General features: G+C 49.5%; 1 protein-coding gene across 2 annotated transcripts; it reads left to right on the top strand.

The window, feature by feature from the left end:
- Window positions 1–1,380: 1,380 nt before the first annotated feature.
- On the top strand, window positions 1,381–17,275 carry GFOD2 (Gfo/Idh/MocA-like oxidoreductase domain containing 2). Of its 2 annotated transcripts, XM_075765385.1 has the most exons (3): window positions 1,381–1,547; window positions 7,045–7,388; window positions 15,001–17,275. In XM_075765385.1, the coding sequence occupies exons 2-3, from the start codon at window positions 7,130–7,132 to the stop codon at window positions 15,897–15,899; spliced, it is 1,158 nt and encodes a 385-aa protein (XP_075621500.1). In that variant the 5' UTR covers window positions 1,381–1,547; window positions 7,045–7,129; the 3' UTR covers window positions 15,900–17,275. The 2 variants fall into 2 exon arrangements, with proteins under 2 accessions (XP_075621500.1, XP_075621501.1); XM_075765386.1 differs by lacking the exons at window positions 1,381–1,547; window positions 7,045–7,388 and adding an exon at window positions 7,435–7,542.
- Window positions 17,276–18,613: the final 1,338 nt, after the last annotated feature.

The following is an 18,613-nucleotide window of genomic DNA, read 5'->3' as shown; positions in this document are numbered from 1 at the left end:
GATGGACAGGAGCCACCCTGCTCCACGAGTACTGCACTGAAGAACAAGCCTTACCTAGACTGCCCTTAGCAAGCTGGATTCTCTGCTCAGTTAGAACAATTTTCTACATTCCAATTAGAAGAGGGGGGAAACAGGAAGATCCTTAAGAGAGCTCAGTGAGAACATTCAGTGATTGATAGCAAAAACCGTGACCCTTCTGTGCACAACCCCCTCCCTCGTGGACCTGCATGTATCTCCCCAGGACCTTCTCAACCGAGACCTTCTCCACTCTTCCCAGCTGCGGTGCTGACAGAACCGAAGGTTAATGGCCTACCTACTGCTGACTCCACAGAGCTCCTCTCCCACCAGAGCCCACCAGATGCCCTTCCAGCTCCACACCACATTTCACTACCCTCTCTGCAAAGGAGAAAGGAGAGCAGGAAACGACAGTGCTGTCACTAACTCAGGGTGCCCATCTTTGTCAGGCACCTGCACCGTGCGTTACACAGTATATAAAGCAATGCCGGAGGCCGCAGGCTTCTCAGCGGCTCCCTGCTCCCTTGCAGTGACGTGGGGAAATACAAAAGGTGCTCCGCAGCACCTGCCTCACGTCCTGTCATCGAGGTCTTCCTCTCCCGACTCGTGCGGCGCCGCGCAGCCTGTTGGGAGCAGGCCAGGAGCTCCTGCGCAGAGCTGGGAGAGGGCGAGGAGCACCCCGAGAAGGGCTGTCCTCAGCTGGAGGGAGCACAGGGGCACGTTGTGCCGTCCTGCCCTCAGCCTGCCCGGCACAAGGAACTCCCTCGGGCCCGGCAGACCGACGGTGTGACGGGGATGCCCCGAGCACCTCCCCGCACCCGCTCCCAGCCGGCTGGAGAAGGGGCCAGGGCCCGGGGGCACACGGATCTGAAAGCCCGGGCCCAGGACCTCCCACCCAGAGCCCTCGGGGAGCTGGGCCGGGCGAGCACCGGCCCGCAGCACGTCCCGGGGAAGCCACCAGCACGGGTGGGAAAGGCCCCGGGGGAGAAGGCGGGCACCGGGCTGAGCGGGAGCGGTGTCCGGGCTGCCTCAGGCAGAGCACTGCCGGGGGGCAGGGAGGGGGTCCTGCCACCCGTGGGGCCTCCCCTGCAGCGCCGGGCTCCGGTGCTGGGCCCCCCGGTACGAGGGAGACGGGGCCGTACTGGGGCGGCGGGCGGTGCAGGAGGGACCGCGGCATCCTTCGGGGGGGGGTCGGTGGGGAGCTCATCAATAAGATGACGACGCGACGCGCCGATCTTCTACTGGCTGCCGGTGCTGTGCGTCAGCCGAAGGTCCGCCCTCCCGCCCCCGTCCGGCCGAGGGATAGGCCGCTCTCCACGCAGCGCGTGAAGCCGCCCAGGGCGCCGCCATTTTCGGAGCCGCTGCCCGGCGAAGGGGCGGGGCTGCCGCGCCTGCGCGGGCCCGGCAGGGCGTCGCCGTGCGCCGCGCCGGGAGCGAGCGGCCGCCGCGGGAGCGCGCCCGGCACGGCAGGAGGATGCGCGGGGGGGCGAGGCGGGGCGGCAGTCGCAGCCCCCTCCGCCGGCCGGCGGCAGGTAAGGGCGGCTCGGGGCGCTCCCGGACCCCTCCCCGGCCCGGGGCCGCTTGGCGGCGAGCGGGGAGCGGGCCTGTCTGACGGCGCTGGGCCGGGCGCGGCCGGGGAGGTGCCCTGGGGAGCTCGGTGGGGCTTGCTCCGTGTGGGCCGGCGTCCTGAGGGGAGCGGTGAGCCTGCCCGGCCCGGCCTCCTGGGGTGGGGTGGGGTGGGGTGGGGTGAGGGGAGGGAGGAGGCCCTGCCCAATCCGGTCCCGTGAGGTGGGGCGAGGCGAGGCGCGGTGCGGGCCTGCCCCGTCCAGTCCGGTGAGGGACCCGCACACAAAGAGCAGCCGCCCGAGCCCTGCGCCCCCGGTTAGCGGAGAGCACCGAGGGCCGTGCCCGAGGCATCCCCGGGGCTGCCGTGTCCTGCCCCAGCCCCGCAGCACGGCGACAGCGTGAGGGCCGCCCCGGTTTCCAGGATTTTCCAGCCGCTGCTGTCCCTGGCGCGGTCCTCGCCGCTGCCCCGGGCCGTACCTGCGGGAGCGCAGAGCCGGGAGCGGGGCCCTTGCTCCTGCGCGTCCGGACCGGGAAGGACCGGGCGCTGTGCCGGCCTTGGCTTGAGCTGTGGTGGGAGTCGCTCGAGGCTTTGGGCTCCTGGGTTGTCACACAGCTCGCCTGCACTGATTTAAAAGCACGTTTAGTAAGGACAGCATGCCGGTCTCTTTGACATCAACACGTGCGCCGTTACGTACAGAGCTTCAGGTACGCGTGTGCCAGAAGGATGAGCGGTTTGACAGGAAAACGTGACCTCACGTATGAGGTGACCTCCAGCTTCTTGGGGTGGACCAGTGACATTCCCCAGCTCTGTTCCTGCAGGGACCTTGCTGGCTTCCCGAGCGGTGCCCGCAGTCTCTGCCAGCATGTCGGTCACCTCTGTTGGGGTCCTCGCAGAACTGACGGTTCTGGAGCAGCATCGGTTTCGCAGGAGGGCTCTGCCGTGCGTTAACGTCACAGGTGCAAGATCCCTGCTGCGGAGTGAAAGTCTGCGTAGTTCCTCTGTAGATTTTGTCAAAGATTCTCATGCAGCCTTAAGATCTGTGAGAGTGTCACAACCAGTAGCAACTTTATTACTTGTACAGCCCTTGTTCCTTGTCTTTGCTTTCTTTGCAAACTCAACAGCAGCGACCAGCTGGATGGAAACAGTGCCCCTCTTGCTGGTGTGCTCTTCCACCGCATTCCTTGCCTTCCTTGTAACCAAAATTGAACTTTTTAGGAGGAGTTGGAGAAGTGTGAATTGCTTTTTCCTTCTGCAAAGCCAGTGTTAGCCTGACCAGTGTCTTTTTGGACATGGGCTGTTATTCTTTTACTACCTTTGGCCATCTGTAATGGTCCACAACGGTTTCTGGGCACTGTAGTCCTTGACTGCAGTATTTAGTTTTCGAGACTTTTGCTGTCTGAACTCCCTGACTGCTTCTGTGTGGCACTGAATTGGATCCTGTGGGAATCGTCAGGCTTTTCATTGCATTAGATCACGTAAATGCTTGTTGCTATGTATCCCAAAAGAGTCAAACAGCTTCTTTCTGTGACTGCGGGATAGGACTTCACACGTACCATGAAATTCAGCAAAGAATGGAAACATTTTGTGGCCATAAAAAGGAATTGCAGCTTGCGACAAGATTGAGAAGCTTTAAGTGCCTCTCTTTGAAAATTTAAGTTCAGGGTGATGTTACAGGCATTGATTATTTCATCTCTTTAAACAGGAAATTGCTTTGTATCTCCCGATGTGCAAGATACCTGTTTCAATCCAGTTTTCACTTCCAGATAAAAACCTTTTGGTGTTTCTGTGGGAGGGTACTCAGAAAAGCGTTCATTTCACTAACTGATCACCAGAGATAGCAATGCATGAGGACTTTAATTTCTGAAAGAGTGGTTTATAAAAGGCTTTTAATGATTTATGTAACTAATTTGGCGAGGCTTGCTTGAAAGTGTGAGGCTTGCTGGCTCCTAGAGTAATTATGTAGGCATACTTGATTCTAAGCTGGTGTTGGTTGCAGTTTCAGGCATTTTTCTTGGAGCTGTTTCCATGCTCTGCTGAATCTAGCATTTCAGTAGTTTTCAGTTCGGCTGCTTGTTGTGCTAGATGTGACTTCTGTGTATTTAGTGACCCTCAGTGGATTCCTTGAAATGTCTAGTGTCCCTTGTTTTGATTCTGCTTTCTCTGAGCTCCATTTGATTTGTTCCTGCACTGGGAGAGACAGTGAAAAATTGTTTTTTCTCCATCTTAAGCCACTCGTGACTTCATTACCTTCTGTGACATCTCTCTCAGTCACATCTTTGCCACACTGAGGAATCTTTGCTTGCTTAGGTCTCCCTTATGTAGAAGATGTTGTACGCTTTTGATCACCTTTGCGTTATTTCCAGTTGTGCTTCCCCCCGCCCTTGGAGGAGAAGTATCAGAAAGGCATGTAGAGCTCCAGAGAATGATGTTCTGGGGACTTTTGCGGTGGCACAGTGCTGTTCTCTTGGGGGTCTCTGTTCGTTCTTCATAGACTGTTAATTACAGCTGCCTCTCTCCTTGGCTGTGACCTCATTTTGATACAGTGGGGTTTTAGATTGCTTCCCCAGGCTGGTCTAGGCTGGACTGTCCCCTCTGCCAGCGCTTGAGTGTGTCTGCAAGGTGTGTGCGGGGTACCACATTGGTACCCCTCCTCAAAAGCTTTTGCTGAACCTCCTGTTACAGCTCTTTCAGCATTTACTTTAGTTCTGCCTGCGCCACGCACGCTCTGTGACATGCCCCGTGCAAGGACTGTGTTTTCGCTGCCACTTCGGCATCCACATCCGTCCCACTGCGACTGTCCTGACAAACCAGGGCTGCCCGGATGGCGAAAGACTGGAGAGGGAATAAGAGGCTGCGGGTGGCCCTCGAGTGAGGAGGAGAAGCGTGGCCTCTGGTCAGCACCGCCGGCTGCGGTATTTTGGGGGGTCTCAAGCCCTGCTGGACCCTGTAGCTCGTGTCCTCCTACCCTGCGCGCGTGGCTGCCTTGCTAGAAGGCATTGCTGAGGCTGGGTTGGCCAATTCATTTGTTGTACTGGTGATGAACTGGTGTCCTTAAGCTCGTCATCAGGAGTTGGTCTCTGTGGTAGCATATCACTAGCTTTGGTGGATTTGTGCCAGTTGTGACACTGACACAGCAGCGTGTTACGTTTTGGGAATGAGTTTGACATTAATTCCAGCTGACTGAGATTTTTAAGAGGCGGTTGGATGGGAAACAAAAAAGTAGAACTTAAAATGGACCAGTGTTACAAAAATGGGCTTATCTGAGTAGCAGGAGTCTCCTATTGCACATGCTGAGTGCTACAGTGTGCTCTTAATAGCATCTTCAAAGAATTCAACCTTTTCTAATTCTAAGCTTTTTGTCATTTTGTGTAATTTTGGCATTGTTGAGCGTGCCTGTGCGATCTGGTGCAAGCAGGCACACGCTCGCCTTGCCTCTATTCCACCTTGCTTAGTTTGTGTCTGTTCAAAAGAAGATGCTGCTCTTTTTAGTGCAAGCAGTTTTTCTTCCAGCCTGTAAACTACCAAACTGGATGTGTGGAGATGTCAACAGTTATACTTACTGTCCATCCAGTTGCAGGATTTTATTTTTGTTTGCATTATTTATAGAAAACGAGCCTGAATACAAGCCATCCTTCCTGCCAGTAAGTTACCACTTTATGTAGGATAGTAAATATTTTTCAAGATCCTTTTGCTACTGTCTTTATTTGAGTGTTCTGCTAAATGTCGGATAAAAAGGAGTTAATTCAAATTCAAATGAACTTTGTTCATCTTTTTATAAAGACAATGACTGTATCGCTGCAAACCTAACATCACACAGAATAACAAAAAACCCATGTTGAATTAATTCAGTAAATATTTCATAAGGTGTTTTATAGCATCTGTAAACGTTCGTGTGTGTTTTGCACAATAAATGTTCGCAAGTGCTGCTGTTTCTGTTCCCTAGTTTAGTGTCTATGCTACGCAAATACCTAGAAATTCAGTCGGGGTTGCGGTTTTGCTGTGCTGGTCAGCATACGTGCCCCCAGACCAACAAAACGCTGATGGCATACGGAGCATTTGCACTGTGGGTAGTTTGACTTCCCAGTGCCGTGTCGGGATTTGCTTTCACACGTTGTAACTTAGAGTGAGTATTTTAGGATGGGGGAGATGAGTAACCGTCTCTTTCCGAAACAGATCGTGTTGCTTGTGGTTTTTTTTTCTGAAGGTGTTGCTCTGGCGTTGGTACCCGTTCTCTTTGCAACATGGTCTTTGCATTTTTCATTATAAGCTTATAAAAGAAGACTGAATTTGTCATGTTTATAAAATTAAGAAAACTTTTTATCTCTTAAAAAAAAAAAGTCATTCAAAAAAAGGTCAACAGTGAGTGTAGTAGGTAAGAATTCAAAAAGGCACAGAACAAAAGCCAGATCATAGATTGCTGCAGTGTCACAGGTTGAGGAGATTTCTGCCATCTCTCCTTGAATTCAGCACTAAGGGGAATGCTAAAGGCAGCTCAGCCAGTTGTGGCCAGAAGCAGTTCTAAGACCAACAGGCAAGTAGGGATCCGAAGGGATTAATTTACCAGGAAACGCTTAAAAGAACAAAAGAAGCGTGACTTAACCAAATGCTTGTGTGTAGGGTATATGATAATTCTGTGCCAACCCCTGCATTCCTGAAGATTAAATGTCATGGGCAGAAGGAGATATTTTTAACTGTCCCGAGTCAAGTAAAACTTTTAACTGCCCACGGTGGACGTAGAGGAGCGTCCTTTGCCATTCTGAAAGCAGTTTTCTATGTATTTAAACACTGACATGATCTGTCCTTGCAGCCTTCTCCTCCCCAGGCTAACCAAGCTCGGTGAATCCACGCTTTCCCCACAGGACATATTTGCTAGATGTTCTCTGGACTGGCTTAACTATTTGCCATAAAATTGTTAAGCTCCAAATAGTTGTTTTCAGTTTGTGTATTTAATTTTGAAGAAAGATTTATGAGCCCCAAAGCTTGCCTATTATTTCCAACTATCTCAGTCTATCTAATAAAAGGTATTACCTCATCTCACAAACCTTTATCTCATTTAGAGACTTACATCCTCACAACTACAGCAGTGCTGCTTTTACTGCCAGTGCGATAAACTCTTCCTCTGGACACTTCCTGTCGCTCCCAGTTTGTGCCTCGCCGTCTCTGGTTTGTCCCGGGATGCTCGTGTGTGTTTCCGTACGTGCGTCCTGAGTGTTGAACCTCGGGAGTTGCTCATGACTTTGTCAAGCTGCTTTCTTACTGTTCTTCTGCAATAGGATTGTTTGACTTGTCCCTCAATACTACTTCTCTATGGATTGCAGGTTTGGGGGGTTTTGTTTTTTTCATTAGGATCTCTGGAGATTTTGAATGCTGTATGAAGGACAGAAGCTAGCATTCAGGCTAGATGCATTTGATACTAAAATATGCTTTTTGTTGATACTGACATGTAACTTTTCACGTTTCAGGAACCGTGGATGGAAGAGAAAGCTGAGGAGCCGAACATTTTATCAAAAGCCTACATGTAGACCCTGATGCTTGAATGAATGCAGAATGAAAATGCTTCCTGGAGTGGGTGTGTTTGGAACTGGCAGCACCGCCCGGGTACTAGTACCCTTGCTGAGAGCAGAAGGCTTCTCCATTGAAGCACTTTGGGGGAAGACTGAAGAGGAAGCCAAACAGCTGGCAGAGGAAATGAACATCTCCTTCTACACGAGTCGGACTGACGATGTTTTGCTGCACCAGGACGTAGATTTGGTTTGCATCAATATCCCTCCACCACTAACTCGGCAAATTGCTGTGAAGGCTCTAGGTACCTTTTTATCTTTGGAGTTGGACCAAAAATCCGTAGCTCGTTGGCAGACTGAAATTCGAAGCTGTTACCCCAGCACAATTCTGGTTGCACCAATGTGCAAATGCAGTGCCAAAGGTTTGGTGTGGAATTGGTAGCACCATCTGTGAGAAACGTTACCTAGAATTTTTGTAAAAATACTATTTATAATTGCTCATAGCTTTGCAAATCTTGAAGCAATTGGGCTAAAATATCACATGTCGTCTTCAGACTGAACTTATTGTGGGGAGGTTTTAATAAAAGTGAGCTGTTTCAGAGATGAGGAGGAGGGGGGGGAAAAATGTTTCTATGCCCATTTAAAAAACAAACAAAACCAAACAAAAAAAAACCCCAAACAAACAACTTCAGTTGCTTAATTGATTTCAAATCTCCCTACCTTCTGCAATAGGAAACTGAGATTTACCTGGGGTGGGGGGATTGTTCAGCTCTGCTTTCTGTTTTCCCCACAAATAAAACCAAACTTGAAAGTTAAAAAGCCTTTGAAGAAGTGTTTGCATGCACTCAAGTAGGATCTTGTGAGTTAGGACCTAAATTCTCTGCAGATGCTGCTTTCAGCCAGCGTGCCCTGGCCACCACCTGGAGCTCTCTGGCCACCCGTGTCCGTAGCAGGCTGGGAGGGTCCTGGATGCGGACTCGCTGGAGGAATCCTTCTGCCTAGCGCAGGAGGGCGGGTGCTGGGGGAGGAGGAGATGTTGGGGACAGCAGGAGGAATCTGGTGAGATGGGCTGGGTGAGGGTGTCTGGGAGAGAAGGGGCAGCACCCCGAACTGGTTGGGCAGGGAGGTGCGAGCCAGCTGCCCGGGCATCCTGATGTTTCCTAATTCTCCAGTGTGTGACTTTGTAGTGTTAATGTCCTCTCATGTAGTACAGCGTGGGTGTCAGTTTGCATATAATTCTCTAAATAACAAGTGTGATATTTTTACCATGTTTACAGGAGATCCACATGCGTTAATTTTAGGATGGGTAATATCTCAAACCATGTGAGCCAGGGTGGTTTGTTGTTCTTAGCCTCTTTGGTCTACAGTAATTTGTTTTGGAAGTAAACGACTCCCCGCACAAACATTTGCAATGCCACTTAGATATGCAGAGAGAGGTTTCAGGCTTTTTTTGTTTCACATTTTTAGATTTGTTTACCTTGTTAGACTACTGTCCTTTGAATTTAAGGTATTCTGATTTTTGAATATTTGAACTCTAAGTTAGAATTGATCTCTTTAAATATGCTAAAAGTTCTGATAAACCCTTGTTAGGTAGTACGTGTTTCACTAGCTTTCATGGCTCTTGACGGTCAAGTGGGCTAAAAGGAGAGAATTGAACCTTCTCTGGTGAATTATTAACTAAAACGGATTGAGATTCTTTCTTTGAGGGCTGGGAACCTGTGAGATGGCATTATCTGGAGGAGGAAAGGGGAATAAAGGGAATAAAGCGGGTGCAGAAGTACAGAGGTGATATGTGTGCTTGACAGCACATATAGGTAAGTGGGAAGTTGAAAAAGCTAGGGAAATCAATGGATGAGATAAAGTGGTTTATTCTTCACTTCTATCAGTCTTGAAATGTTCTGATCTGCACACTGGTACAGGCGTCTCGGACCCAATATGGTGCTGACCTTGTCTTTCAGCTTTCTAGGCTCGTCGCGATGATATCAATAGATCCTCTACCAAGTATGTCGTGACGTGTTTTAAGCCAGTGTTGGATGGCTTGTTGTGATTGAGCGTTCTGAAGGAACACAAAATCATGGTAGGGCCAAAGAGGGCAAGTATGTTTCTCTGAAAGTTCAGATTGATACAGTGGTGTTTATAATTGGAGAATTATTGGCTGTGACTTCTATAGAATAGATTGGTGTTTACCAGCCGGGAGACTGGGCTTTGGGAAAGATCAGATGTGGTGCAATGATAATGGTCTTGTGCATTTTGTTTTGTTGGGATTGGTTGGTTTGTTTTAAAGTGTTTACCTTTTATTACTTATTTGTATACTTTTTTTTAATACTTTAATTATTTTGGGGGGGGGGGGGTGTTTTTTGTTTTTTTAATGTACTTACATTTTTATTTCTGGCAGAGAGAGAGACCCAGTTTTTCCAGGCAGGGCAATTTGCTTGCATAAGTTTGTTACTGCCAGACATCAGTAAACAAGCCTAGGTACAACTTTGGCATGATGGGGACAAAACACTTTAATTGAGTTCATGAACCAGACAGAACAGATCAAAGCCCAGAGGATAATTCAAATTAAGATCAGTGTAATCTTATGGTTTATCTCCACAACAGGCAAAGCAAGAAGCTATCCTAAAATTTGTGCTGCTTTTGATCTCAGAGGAACTAAATGAATTTCACGAAACGTCTGTGTTGTGGTTCACGTCCCACAGTTAAAATTAGATGAGCACAGAGCAGAGTTACCTGCTGGAGTGGAATGTAAAATGTGGGATGTTTGTGCGTCAGGCGAAGTTCAGGGAGGCAGAACATGAGAAGTCCTCAAAGTAAAATTTCTTCAGGGTGCTAAAGATAATGCTGCTGCATGTAGTGAGCCCAGCCATCAAACAAGTGGTTTGTGGAGTGGCTACAGAGGAATCTTTTACCTGTCTCTCTTGGTTTATACTGGTTGACGACATCGTATAAGACATCTTTGCAACATAGATTGTTTGACCCCCTGATTTTGTGGAGTCCCTGCAAATTATAGCACGCATATGTTAGCTGTGAAGGAAAGAGTCAGAAAGGGCTCTATCACTGCTTTGTGTTGAGACAAATCCAGATTTCCTGTTCGTGAAACAGGATGGACAAGCCTGCTGTGAGTGCTCTTTGCATATTGTGCTTCCTGTCTCTTAACAAGTAGCACGGAGGTCTCTTCAAACAATAGGCAAACGAGATGAAATGATGGAGTATATTTTGGAATGAGCGTTCGTTCATTGGGAGGCTCCCAAAGCAAGCACATCTGAAACAGCCGGTTCTTTGGGAAGGCTCCTCAGACACTCCCAGCTTCTTATGGTGGACAAAGCGTGGTCTGGTGCGCTTCAACAGCAGCCAGTTGTACATCTGCCTTAGGTGCAACCTCAGGTATCTGACGTTATTCAGGGGAGTGAAGAGCTGGGGCTTCAGTTCAATGGACACGTTGACATGGGATAAATAGATTTGGTAGTTTGAGTCAACGCTCCAACTGTGCAGAGAGAGCCAAGGCTGGGGACTTCAGCTGCTCATGGACAGTGTTGGATGGGCAGCTGTGGCTACGAAAGCCAGGCAAAGAAACAGCCAAAGAGGTGAAGTGGTAGCTGTCACGGAGAGAAGGCGGCTGTTCTGTCCCGTTCGTTGCACTGCCAGGGCAGGCTGCATGGCACGTGGCCAGTGCTGTTCTGACCGTGCCGCAGGGACACGCTGTTCACGGGTGCCTTTGCTCGTTGTGTTCACTCACCTGCACGTCCTGCCTGGACAGGACAGCAGGACCTCTCCCCCGTCGGGAGCCCTGCTGTGCTACCCCCTGTTCCAGGCGGCTCAGCGGCCCCTGGGACATGAAGGACCTCCTCAATGGAGCGGTGGGCCACATGTGGTCTTGGTGTCCCATAGCCTGTCGGTATGCACCCGCCCTGAGGCACAGAGGAGACCCCGGCTTGTGTGCACGTTGATTGCAGATAGAGCTGACTCTTTAAGGTTTGGGATGCGCTTCTCCCATCTTTTCCTGCGTGCCCCACCAGGCTGCAGGGTCCCTTCCCCTTCCTCCTGCCCACGCTGGCACCCTCCCTGCCAGGAGGAAGGAGTGGGCTGGGGGCCCTTCCATCCCCAGCTCCTGTTGCGGCTCTGGGTAGCGTCCACCAGGTAGCATGAGAAAGCAGCGAGTTTTCTGTGCGTGTGTTTTATTAACCAAGACTGTAAAATACTTCCTGTATGGCATGTTTTGGATGTGGCGTGGCAAAGCAGCTGCAGGAGAAGCCAAGGCCTCGTTGCTGATGGACAGTGTGGATCTGACTAGAGATGTGAGATTCCTTCAGGAGAAAATAGACTAGTTTGTTCTGCTGTCCAATAAGTCTCGGCCCATCTGTTGTTTTTTGATTGCTTCCATAGGCTGTGAACACACTTTAAATCTGCTATTTCATTCAGTGAAGCCATGATTTGGCTATATTACACTAATGAGAGTTAAGATACCTCTTTTTAAATGTTGAGTTTATTTACTAAATCAAGAATTGGTTTGAAAATTCTTGGAATCTAGCAGGTGCTTTTGCCCTGAACATGGGAGTAGATGAATTGTTGAAGGACTCCTCACATGGTGACTTTTTACTCTCCTTCCCCTCCCTCTCGCTACAACAACCAGTTAAAAAGCCATAATTAAGAGTAGTTTCTTCTGTGTGCAGAGCTAGTAATGACTGTTGCGAGGGGTGCACCGGCCTGGAAATGCACTTTGTGGAGAGGTGGTTTCTTGTGCGCCAGGAGCGGAGTATCGGTTTGTTCAGGGTCGGGTCTGATTGCTTGTTGGGTTAACGACAGCCGTAAGCAACGGAAGAGCTGGTACAGAGCTACACGCCCTCATGCTGCTTAGCTGGTTGCATTAGGTATGTCGTTTCACGTTCAAGCAGTAAGGAACACAGCACTGGGAGCAAGCAGTGCTTCCTGAGGACCCCTCGCTGCAGCTTACAGAGCCCACGCGGGCCAGGAGCTGGTAACCGTGGGGTGGGCTGGCAGCAGAACATCCTCCTTCCGGGACATGAAGCAGCACTGGCTGTCACGAGGCAGGGCAGATAGCCTGTTTCTGGGATAAAGGACAAAATGAAATAAGTTCTAGGGAGGAAGATTGACTCTTTCTCTCTCTAGCGTTCTAGGAGGACTTCAGTGGAGCGATGATCTGCAGAAGCTGGTGTGCTCCCCGCAGACAGGGTTCACTCCAACATGTGCCCGGAGGAGACCCTGAGGCATGTTGTTAGGACGGCCTGTGATGAGCTTCATCACGGACAGCGGAGCTGTTCCTGTCCCTGCTCGCTGCCTCTGAGGTGGGGAAACCCAACTCCACAGCTCCATCTCCTGTGTCCTGGGCATGCAAACCCTTCTGTGGGCTTAGACCCACCTGTGAGCTGGTTTAATCCACCTGCTTGGAAAAAGGAAGTTTGCTTGTCTAAGCTGGGCTCAGTTGGTGAGCTGAACTGGCTCACAGAGGGCTCCAAGGAGCACCAGAGCCCCATGGTGGCTCTCCTGTCTCCTAGCTGGTGGGGACCTCAACAGAAAATTTTGCAGCAGTGATTTAAGAAAACTGTGGTACAAAGTTCAGGTTATTCATTATCAAAATAACAGTAACAAGACGAGAGTTGGAAGTTGCTCTGCCTCAGAAAACAGAAGGCATGGCCCTTTTGTTGGTAAGGGACCTCGTAGCCATCTCCAGCTTGGCCCTTTCCTTGCTGCATGGCCTCTCCATGAGCTTGGGGACAGCCAGGGGGACGTCCCGCTGAGGGCGACCACAGGATTATCCCTGAGACGTTATGGTGTAGCCTGGTCTCCATCCCGGCACTCTGGCAGCGCTCGGTGGGCTGCGCTGAGCTGTGAGCGCACTGCGCTGGCTGCCACCCCAAAAAAAGGCACCAGCCGGTTTTAGCTCCTCAAGCGGCTCAGCCCACGCTGCCCAAAAGAGCAGAGCGCTGACGTGAGGATGAGGGCGGGCGGCAGGGCAAGGGCAGCCCGGCGCGATCGACCGCCTGGCGTGAAATGGCTGTCCCTGGGCGGTGGGGGTGGTCTCCTTCGGCTCCGCTCTCGATCCCCCGCTGCAGGGACCCAGCCCCCTGTGTCTGGGCTCTGTGAAGAGCTAACTTGGGGCAATAACTTGCCAGAAAAGAGCCAAGATGAGTGAATGTTTCCATGCCAGGCTTATACCCTGAGCCAGCTCCTGTACCGCCTAATACCCAGTGGAGGGTTGGGCAAGGGGAGAGCTGCACAGAGCTGTACCCCGTTTGTACACAGATCGAGAGTCGCTTTTATTTTCTGCTGAGGATGCTGTGAAGTTCCTTCTGCTTTTTCGTTTTGTTTATATTTTACTGTAACCTGGCTTGAGATAAGTGCCATTTAAACAAGAAGGCAGACAAACCAGGCGCTGAAGCATCTCAAAGTGCTTTAGTTAGCCCTGCAGAATATCGAACAGAGCGCTGTGCCTCGTCTCAGCAGCAGGATTGGGGACGGGGGAGTCGGAAATGGTCCCTGAAACAGGGGGCTACCAGGGTGTCCCCAGGGACCTTGACCTTACCCTTTGTTCAGTAAAGCTTCCATTGACTCATGTCAATTTACTGGATTTCTTTGGAAGAGACCACTAAAAATTGTACTCTTGTCGTTTTCTGACTGGATTTTGCTTGTGTCTGTTAGAAATACAGGTTCTGCGTTTTCTCTAGCTGCAGTTGTCCCTGGGCCGAGCTGGGCATGGCGATGTGTCCCCTGCCCAGCACAGCCAGGAGGTGGAGTGTGGGATCTGGCTTCTCATGTGCCAGAGACTGACTGAAGCAGTTGTGCTGGTATCTTCTCATCAGGGAGTGGATTAAAAGCTGTTTGGAGCAGGGAATGCAGTCCGCCCTGGGCAAGGAGAAGCTTTCAGAGAGGTGCCCGCCACCACATGCGGCGATTCCTGCAATTCTTAGGCAGAAACTGTGGTATGAGGTGACTGACCTTCAGGTCTGACATCACTAGTTAATGTCTGGAGACTTCTAGGTATACACCGGGTTCTTACATTGAAAAATGTTTGGAGAAGTATGTTATCAGAACAGATGTATGTGGAAAAGTTAAGCTATGTCATGAGAAAAGGGTGAGGAAGGGGGAGTACTAGCAGAGCACCAAATGTAGGAACTTGGTTGAAGCTTGCACTGGGGTGCCCTTTTGTGTGACTTTATTTCTGTTTTGCGAATTATTGACTGCCCACATTGATTCAGCCTGAGCACAAGATGAAGTGCATCAGTAGGAATAAAAATGCAGTGGGTCAGCTTGCGAGTACAGCTCTCGTCTCTGTAACTCACAGTCACCTTTGCAGTCTAATTGTACGAGTAGGCTGTATGTTCAGACCAAAATGTTTTGCTTTCCAATTAACAATGCTTTTAAAACAATTCACCTTCCAAAGCATTTCTTCTAATTCTTGTATTCCGTACACAGGCCACGAAGTATCCTGTATGTCCCATTTTTATTTATCTCTTTAAAAGAATAAATTCATAGTGATGGTGAAATACAAAGTGAAAATCAAATCTCCCCTTCACTCACGTCCTCCCTGCAGGGTACATGACTGGTTTTTTCCTCTGGCTGTACAGGCATTGAAATAATTTTATAGCTACAACACGCAGATTGTGTCTCGTTTTGATGCCATGTGATGCCATTTGGCCATTTATCTTTCATCATGTAAAAACCCTCTCTTTATTTGGAGCTTCTCCCTGTGGGAGTTTGTCAGCTCTGCAACCAGAGCATCTCAGAAGCAGCTTAGAGCCTTGCTGCACTTGGCGTTCCTATTTTAGTTCCCAGACCTTTGCCTTTGAAACTGCAGCAGGAAAGCCTGACTCTTACAAACACCATTTCTTGACAACCTTCGGGGCGTCAGAGCGTGTTTCGCTTGTGTGTGCTATATTTTTTTTTTCATTTGTGCTGCAGGAATAGGGAAGAACGTGATCTGTGAGAAAGCTGCTACCTCTGTGGATGCCTTCAGGATGGTCACAGCTGCCAGGTATTACCCCAAGCTGATGAGCATCGTTGGCAATGTTCTCCGTTTCTTGCCTGCCTTTGTGAAGATGAAGCAGTTGATAGAAGAACACTACGTGGGCAACGTGATGATCTGCGATGTACGAGTTTACGGGGGAAGCCTGCTCAGCCACAAGTACAACTGGATCTGCGATGAGCTGATGGGAGGAGGTGGTCTGCATACAATGGGAACCTACATTATCGACCTCCTAACTCACCTCATCGGCAGGAGGGCAGAGAAGGTCCACGGTTTGCTCAAGACTTTTGTGAAGCAGAACACAGCTATAAGCGGGATCCGCCACGTCACTAGCGATGACTTCTGCTTTTTCCAGATGTTAATGAGCGAGGGTGTCTGTTGCACTGTGACTCTCAACTTCAACATGCCTGGGTCATTCATCCATGAAGTCATGATTGTTGGGTCTACTGGTCGCCTCATAGCTCGCGGGACGGACTTGTACGGGCAGAAAAACACCGCGCTCCAAGAAGAACTACTGTTTACAGACTCTCTGACTGTCAACAAGGGCCTTTTGGATAAGGGGTTCAAAGACATCCCGCTGCTTTACCTAAAAGGAATGGTGTACATGGTGCAGGCACTGCGGCAGTCTTTCCAAGACCAGGAAGACCGTCGGACGTGGGATCATAAACCTGTCTCCATGGCAGCCTCTTTTGAAGATGGTCTGTACATGCAGAGTGTAGTAGAGGCCATCAAGAAATCCAGCAGGTCAGGGGAGTGGGAGGCTGTGGAGGTGATGACCGAGGAACCGGACGCCAATCAAAACCTCTGCGAGGCACTTCAAAGAAATAACTTATGAATGCTCCTGCTTTGGACGATAGGACAATTAACACTTCTGGCTGTAATGTAAAAAAACCTCTCCGTTTTTAAGATGTGTAGATGCTTATTTAATAACCTGAGTTCCTTGGTTGTTTTTTTTTTTAAACGTGTAAAATATGTCATGTTCTGATAGAAACTGTTCCGATTTAAATTGTTTAAAGAGTTTTAAATGTTTCCGTTTTTGCAAACGTTTAATTTTTGTCTTGGAGACTGGTAGGAAAACTTGAATTGCCCTTTGCACTTGCGGTAGCTGAAGTGAAGCATGGGATCTCTGCCATTGCATGGCTTGGAAATGAGACACAACCCCTGTTGCACAGGTTGCTTATTTTAACAATTTTAACATGAGAGCATGCAGAGCAAGATCAGGGAGTATCTGTCGTTCAGATGCCTTTTCCTTTTCTCTTGGAGACTGATTTAAGTGTTACTCCTCAGTTTGTAAAATTTTGCAAGAGTTTAGTGATGTTACAGGTCTCTAAACTCCTGTAGGACAAAAAGTAGAAGGAACAGATTAAAGTTTGTAACATAAAGATCGGCCTTTTGGCTTCCTGCATGTGGCAAATGTCTTAAATTCATTTAAACCGGTATTTTATTTAAATGATGCTCTGAATTCTCTGTTGACGGTGTCTTGGCAGGAAAATCTTCAGGAAGTCTGTGATGATTTGTGCTGTTCTTCTGTATCTGTAGACATTATTCCTTCTAGTTGAGAGGCTGTCTGCATCCAGCAGCTTTTTTCCATGAGCTCTGTGCCCGCCAGTTGCATTTACTGCCTGGCAGCACCGGTGCCGTGACTGCGGGGCCACGTTCTCATTTCTGCGACTGTTAATGAATGCCTCCCAGGGTCACGGGATTTCCACGGTGTCATGGGTAACGAAGTTGGATAGCATTAACCTTCCGCAGACCTGCAGATAGAAGTTAGGAGGTATTTCCTACCTCTTGCAGCTCTCTTAACGTGCCAGCTGGGTAATTGTCACACTACACACGACCTGATAGTTGAGAGAATTGGGGACTGAGCTGTCTTGATCTCAAACACTGGATATTAACCCTCTGGCCCTGCCCGTCCTCACGCCCTCCGGCAGCTTGTGTCCAGTGTAGAGGTCTGTTGGCAGATCATGGATGGAAGTTCATTCCCTTTGAGAAACGTTTCTCTCTGAGGCAGGTATGTGAAAGGGATAGTCCGATTTTACTACATTTATTTTGTGTACTTGAAAGCTTTTTTTTAATGTATTTCCCACTAAATTGTAACCCTGTGTATTTATGTATATTAACATGCAAACTGCTGTTTCATAAGCTGGTCATTCCTGAAAAGTATCTTGTTTTCTACAGAAATAAAAAGTTGTGTTTCTTGAGGGCATTCTTCATGCAGCTGTGTGCTTGTGTTTGATTTGGTCAAGCTGAAATCATCCTACTCAATGCGAACAGGAGACTTAGAGCTGGGGCTCAAGTACCTGTCAAGTCTTTCCCTACTTCTCAGCTCTTTTGCTGCCAAGCTGAGGTGTGGAAAAAGTAGGAGATAGCTCTGTGCTCTCCCAGCAAGTGTCATCCGTTTCTCACCAACGGAAAGTAAGTCCCACCAGAAGGTCTGTTTCCCACCTCTTTGCCGTTTCCCTCGGACAACAGCTGTTGAGTAGCTGGTTTTGGAGATTCTCTTGCCCATCTTGGACTTACCATGTCAACTTTTGTGATGAACAGGATCTTGATTTTTCTGCCTGACTCATAGTAGAAATTGCTGGCAGACGCCAACTGAGAAGCAAAATCCCCATGGTATCGATGGGGCTGCTTCCTTGGAGTGTGTAAATCGGGTATTTTCTTTACCTTTGGGTATTTACTTTCAACATGTTAAACTCTGACAGAAACAAGCCTGCTGTGCTGTTTTCAAGGGTCGGAGCATGGCTGCTCCTGCGCTCTGCGCAATCTCATCTGCTGGATGAAGAAAGCAAACGGTTGAAACTTATTCACCATTCCCAGCCTCAGCAGGTGGAGCAGTGAAAGCTGCATCTCTGCAAACCATCCTTTACAGGTAGAGGAGAGGTGTTCCTGCCGTGGCTCTGAGCAGCTGATGGCTGTTATGTCTATGTGCTATGTAAAGTGGGTGAGATAATGTCTCCTGAGCTCACATGGAAGTCGCCGCCTTTGTTCAAACAGAACAGCTCTGGTTTATTCCATGCCAGTTTTGGATCTGTTTTGAAGCTGTCCTCCTTGAACTGAGACCCTTTCTGCCTCTGTCAGGACATTTGTACTGGGCAGAAAATCCTAAAGTACAACTCCTACGGGAGAAGGAGGAAGCGCGCAACATCTCCAGATGATCCCAGCTCCAGGAAAGACGGTGCCAAGACTCCTGGGTGAGCAGGAGACCTGACCGCAGAAGCATACAGAGAGGTAAAACAGGCTTCTTGTAGGCTGGCTACAGCCTCCAGCTGCCCTGCGCTGGCAGAGCGGGATGGTGGCCAAAGGAGCGTTCCTTTGGATGAGGCGGGTCGCTGTCGCAAGGTCTCCATTCCCCTGTGCAATCACTGTTCGTCTCGCACAGATGTAGGGGAAGCACCCGCCGGTTAGTGCAGCTCGTAGAGGGGGACCGGGCCGCTGAAAGGCAGTGCCACCCCATCCCCTCCCGTGCCCCCCGTGCGGGGTGACCTCCCGCAGCTGGTTTGAAGGCTGGTCCCCAGCCTCCTGTGTTTCACACATGAGGGAGGAATG

Source organism: Balearica regulorum, chromosome 13, assembly GCF_011004875.1.
Source record: "Balearica regulorum gibbericeps isolate bBalReg1 chromosome 13, bBalReg1.pri, whole genome shotgun sequence".
Classification (NCBI taxonomy): domain Eukaryota; kingdom Metazoa; phylum Chordata; class Aves; order Gruiformes; family Gruidae; genus Balearica; species Balearica regulorum.
This window is presented reverse-complemented; position numbering and strand designations above follow the sequence as displayed.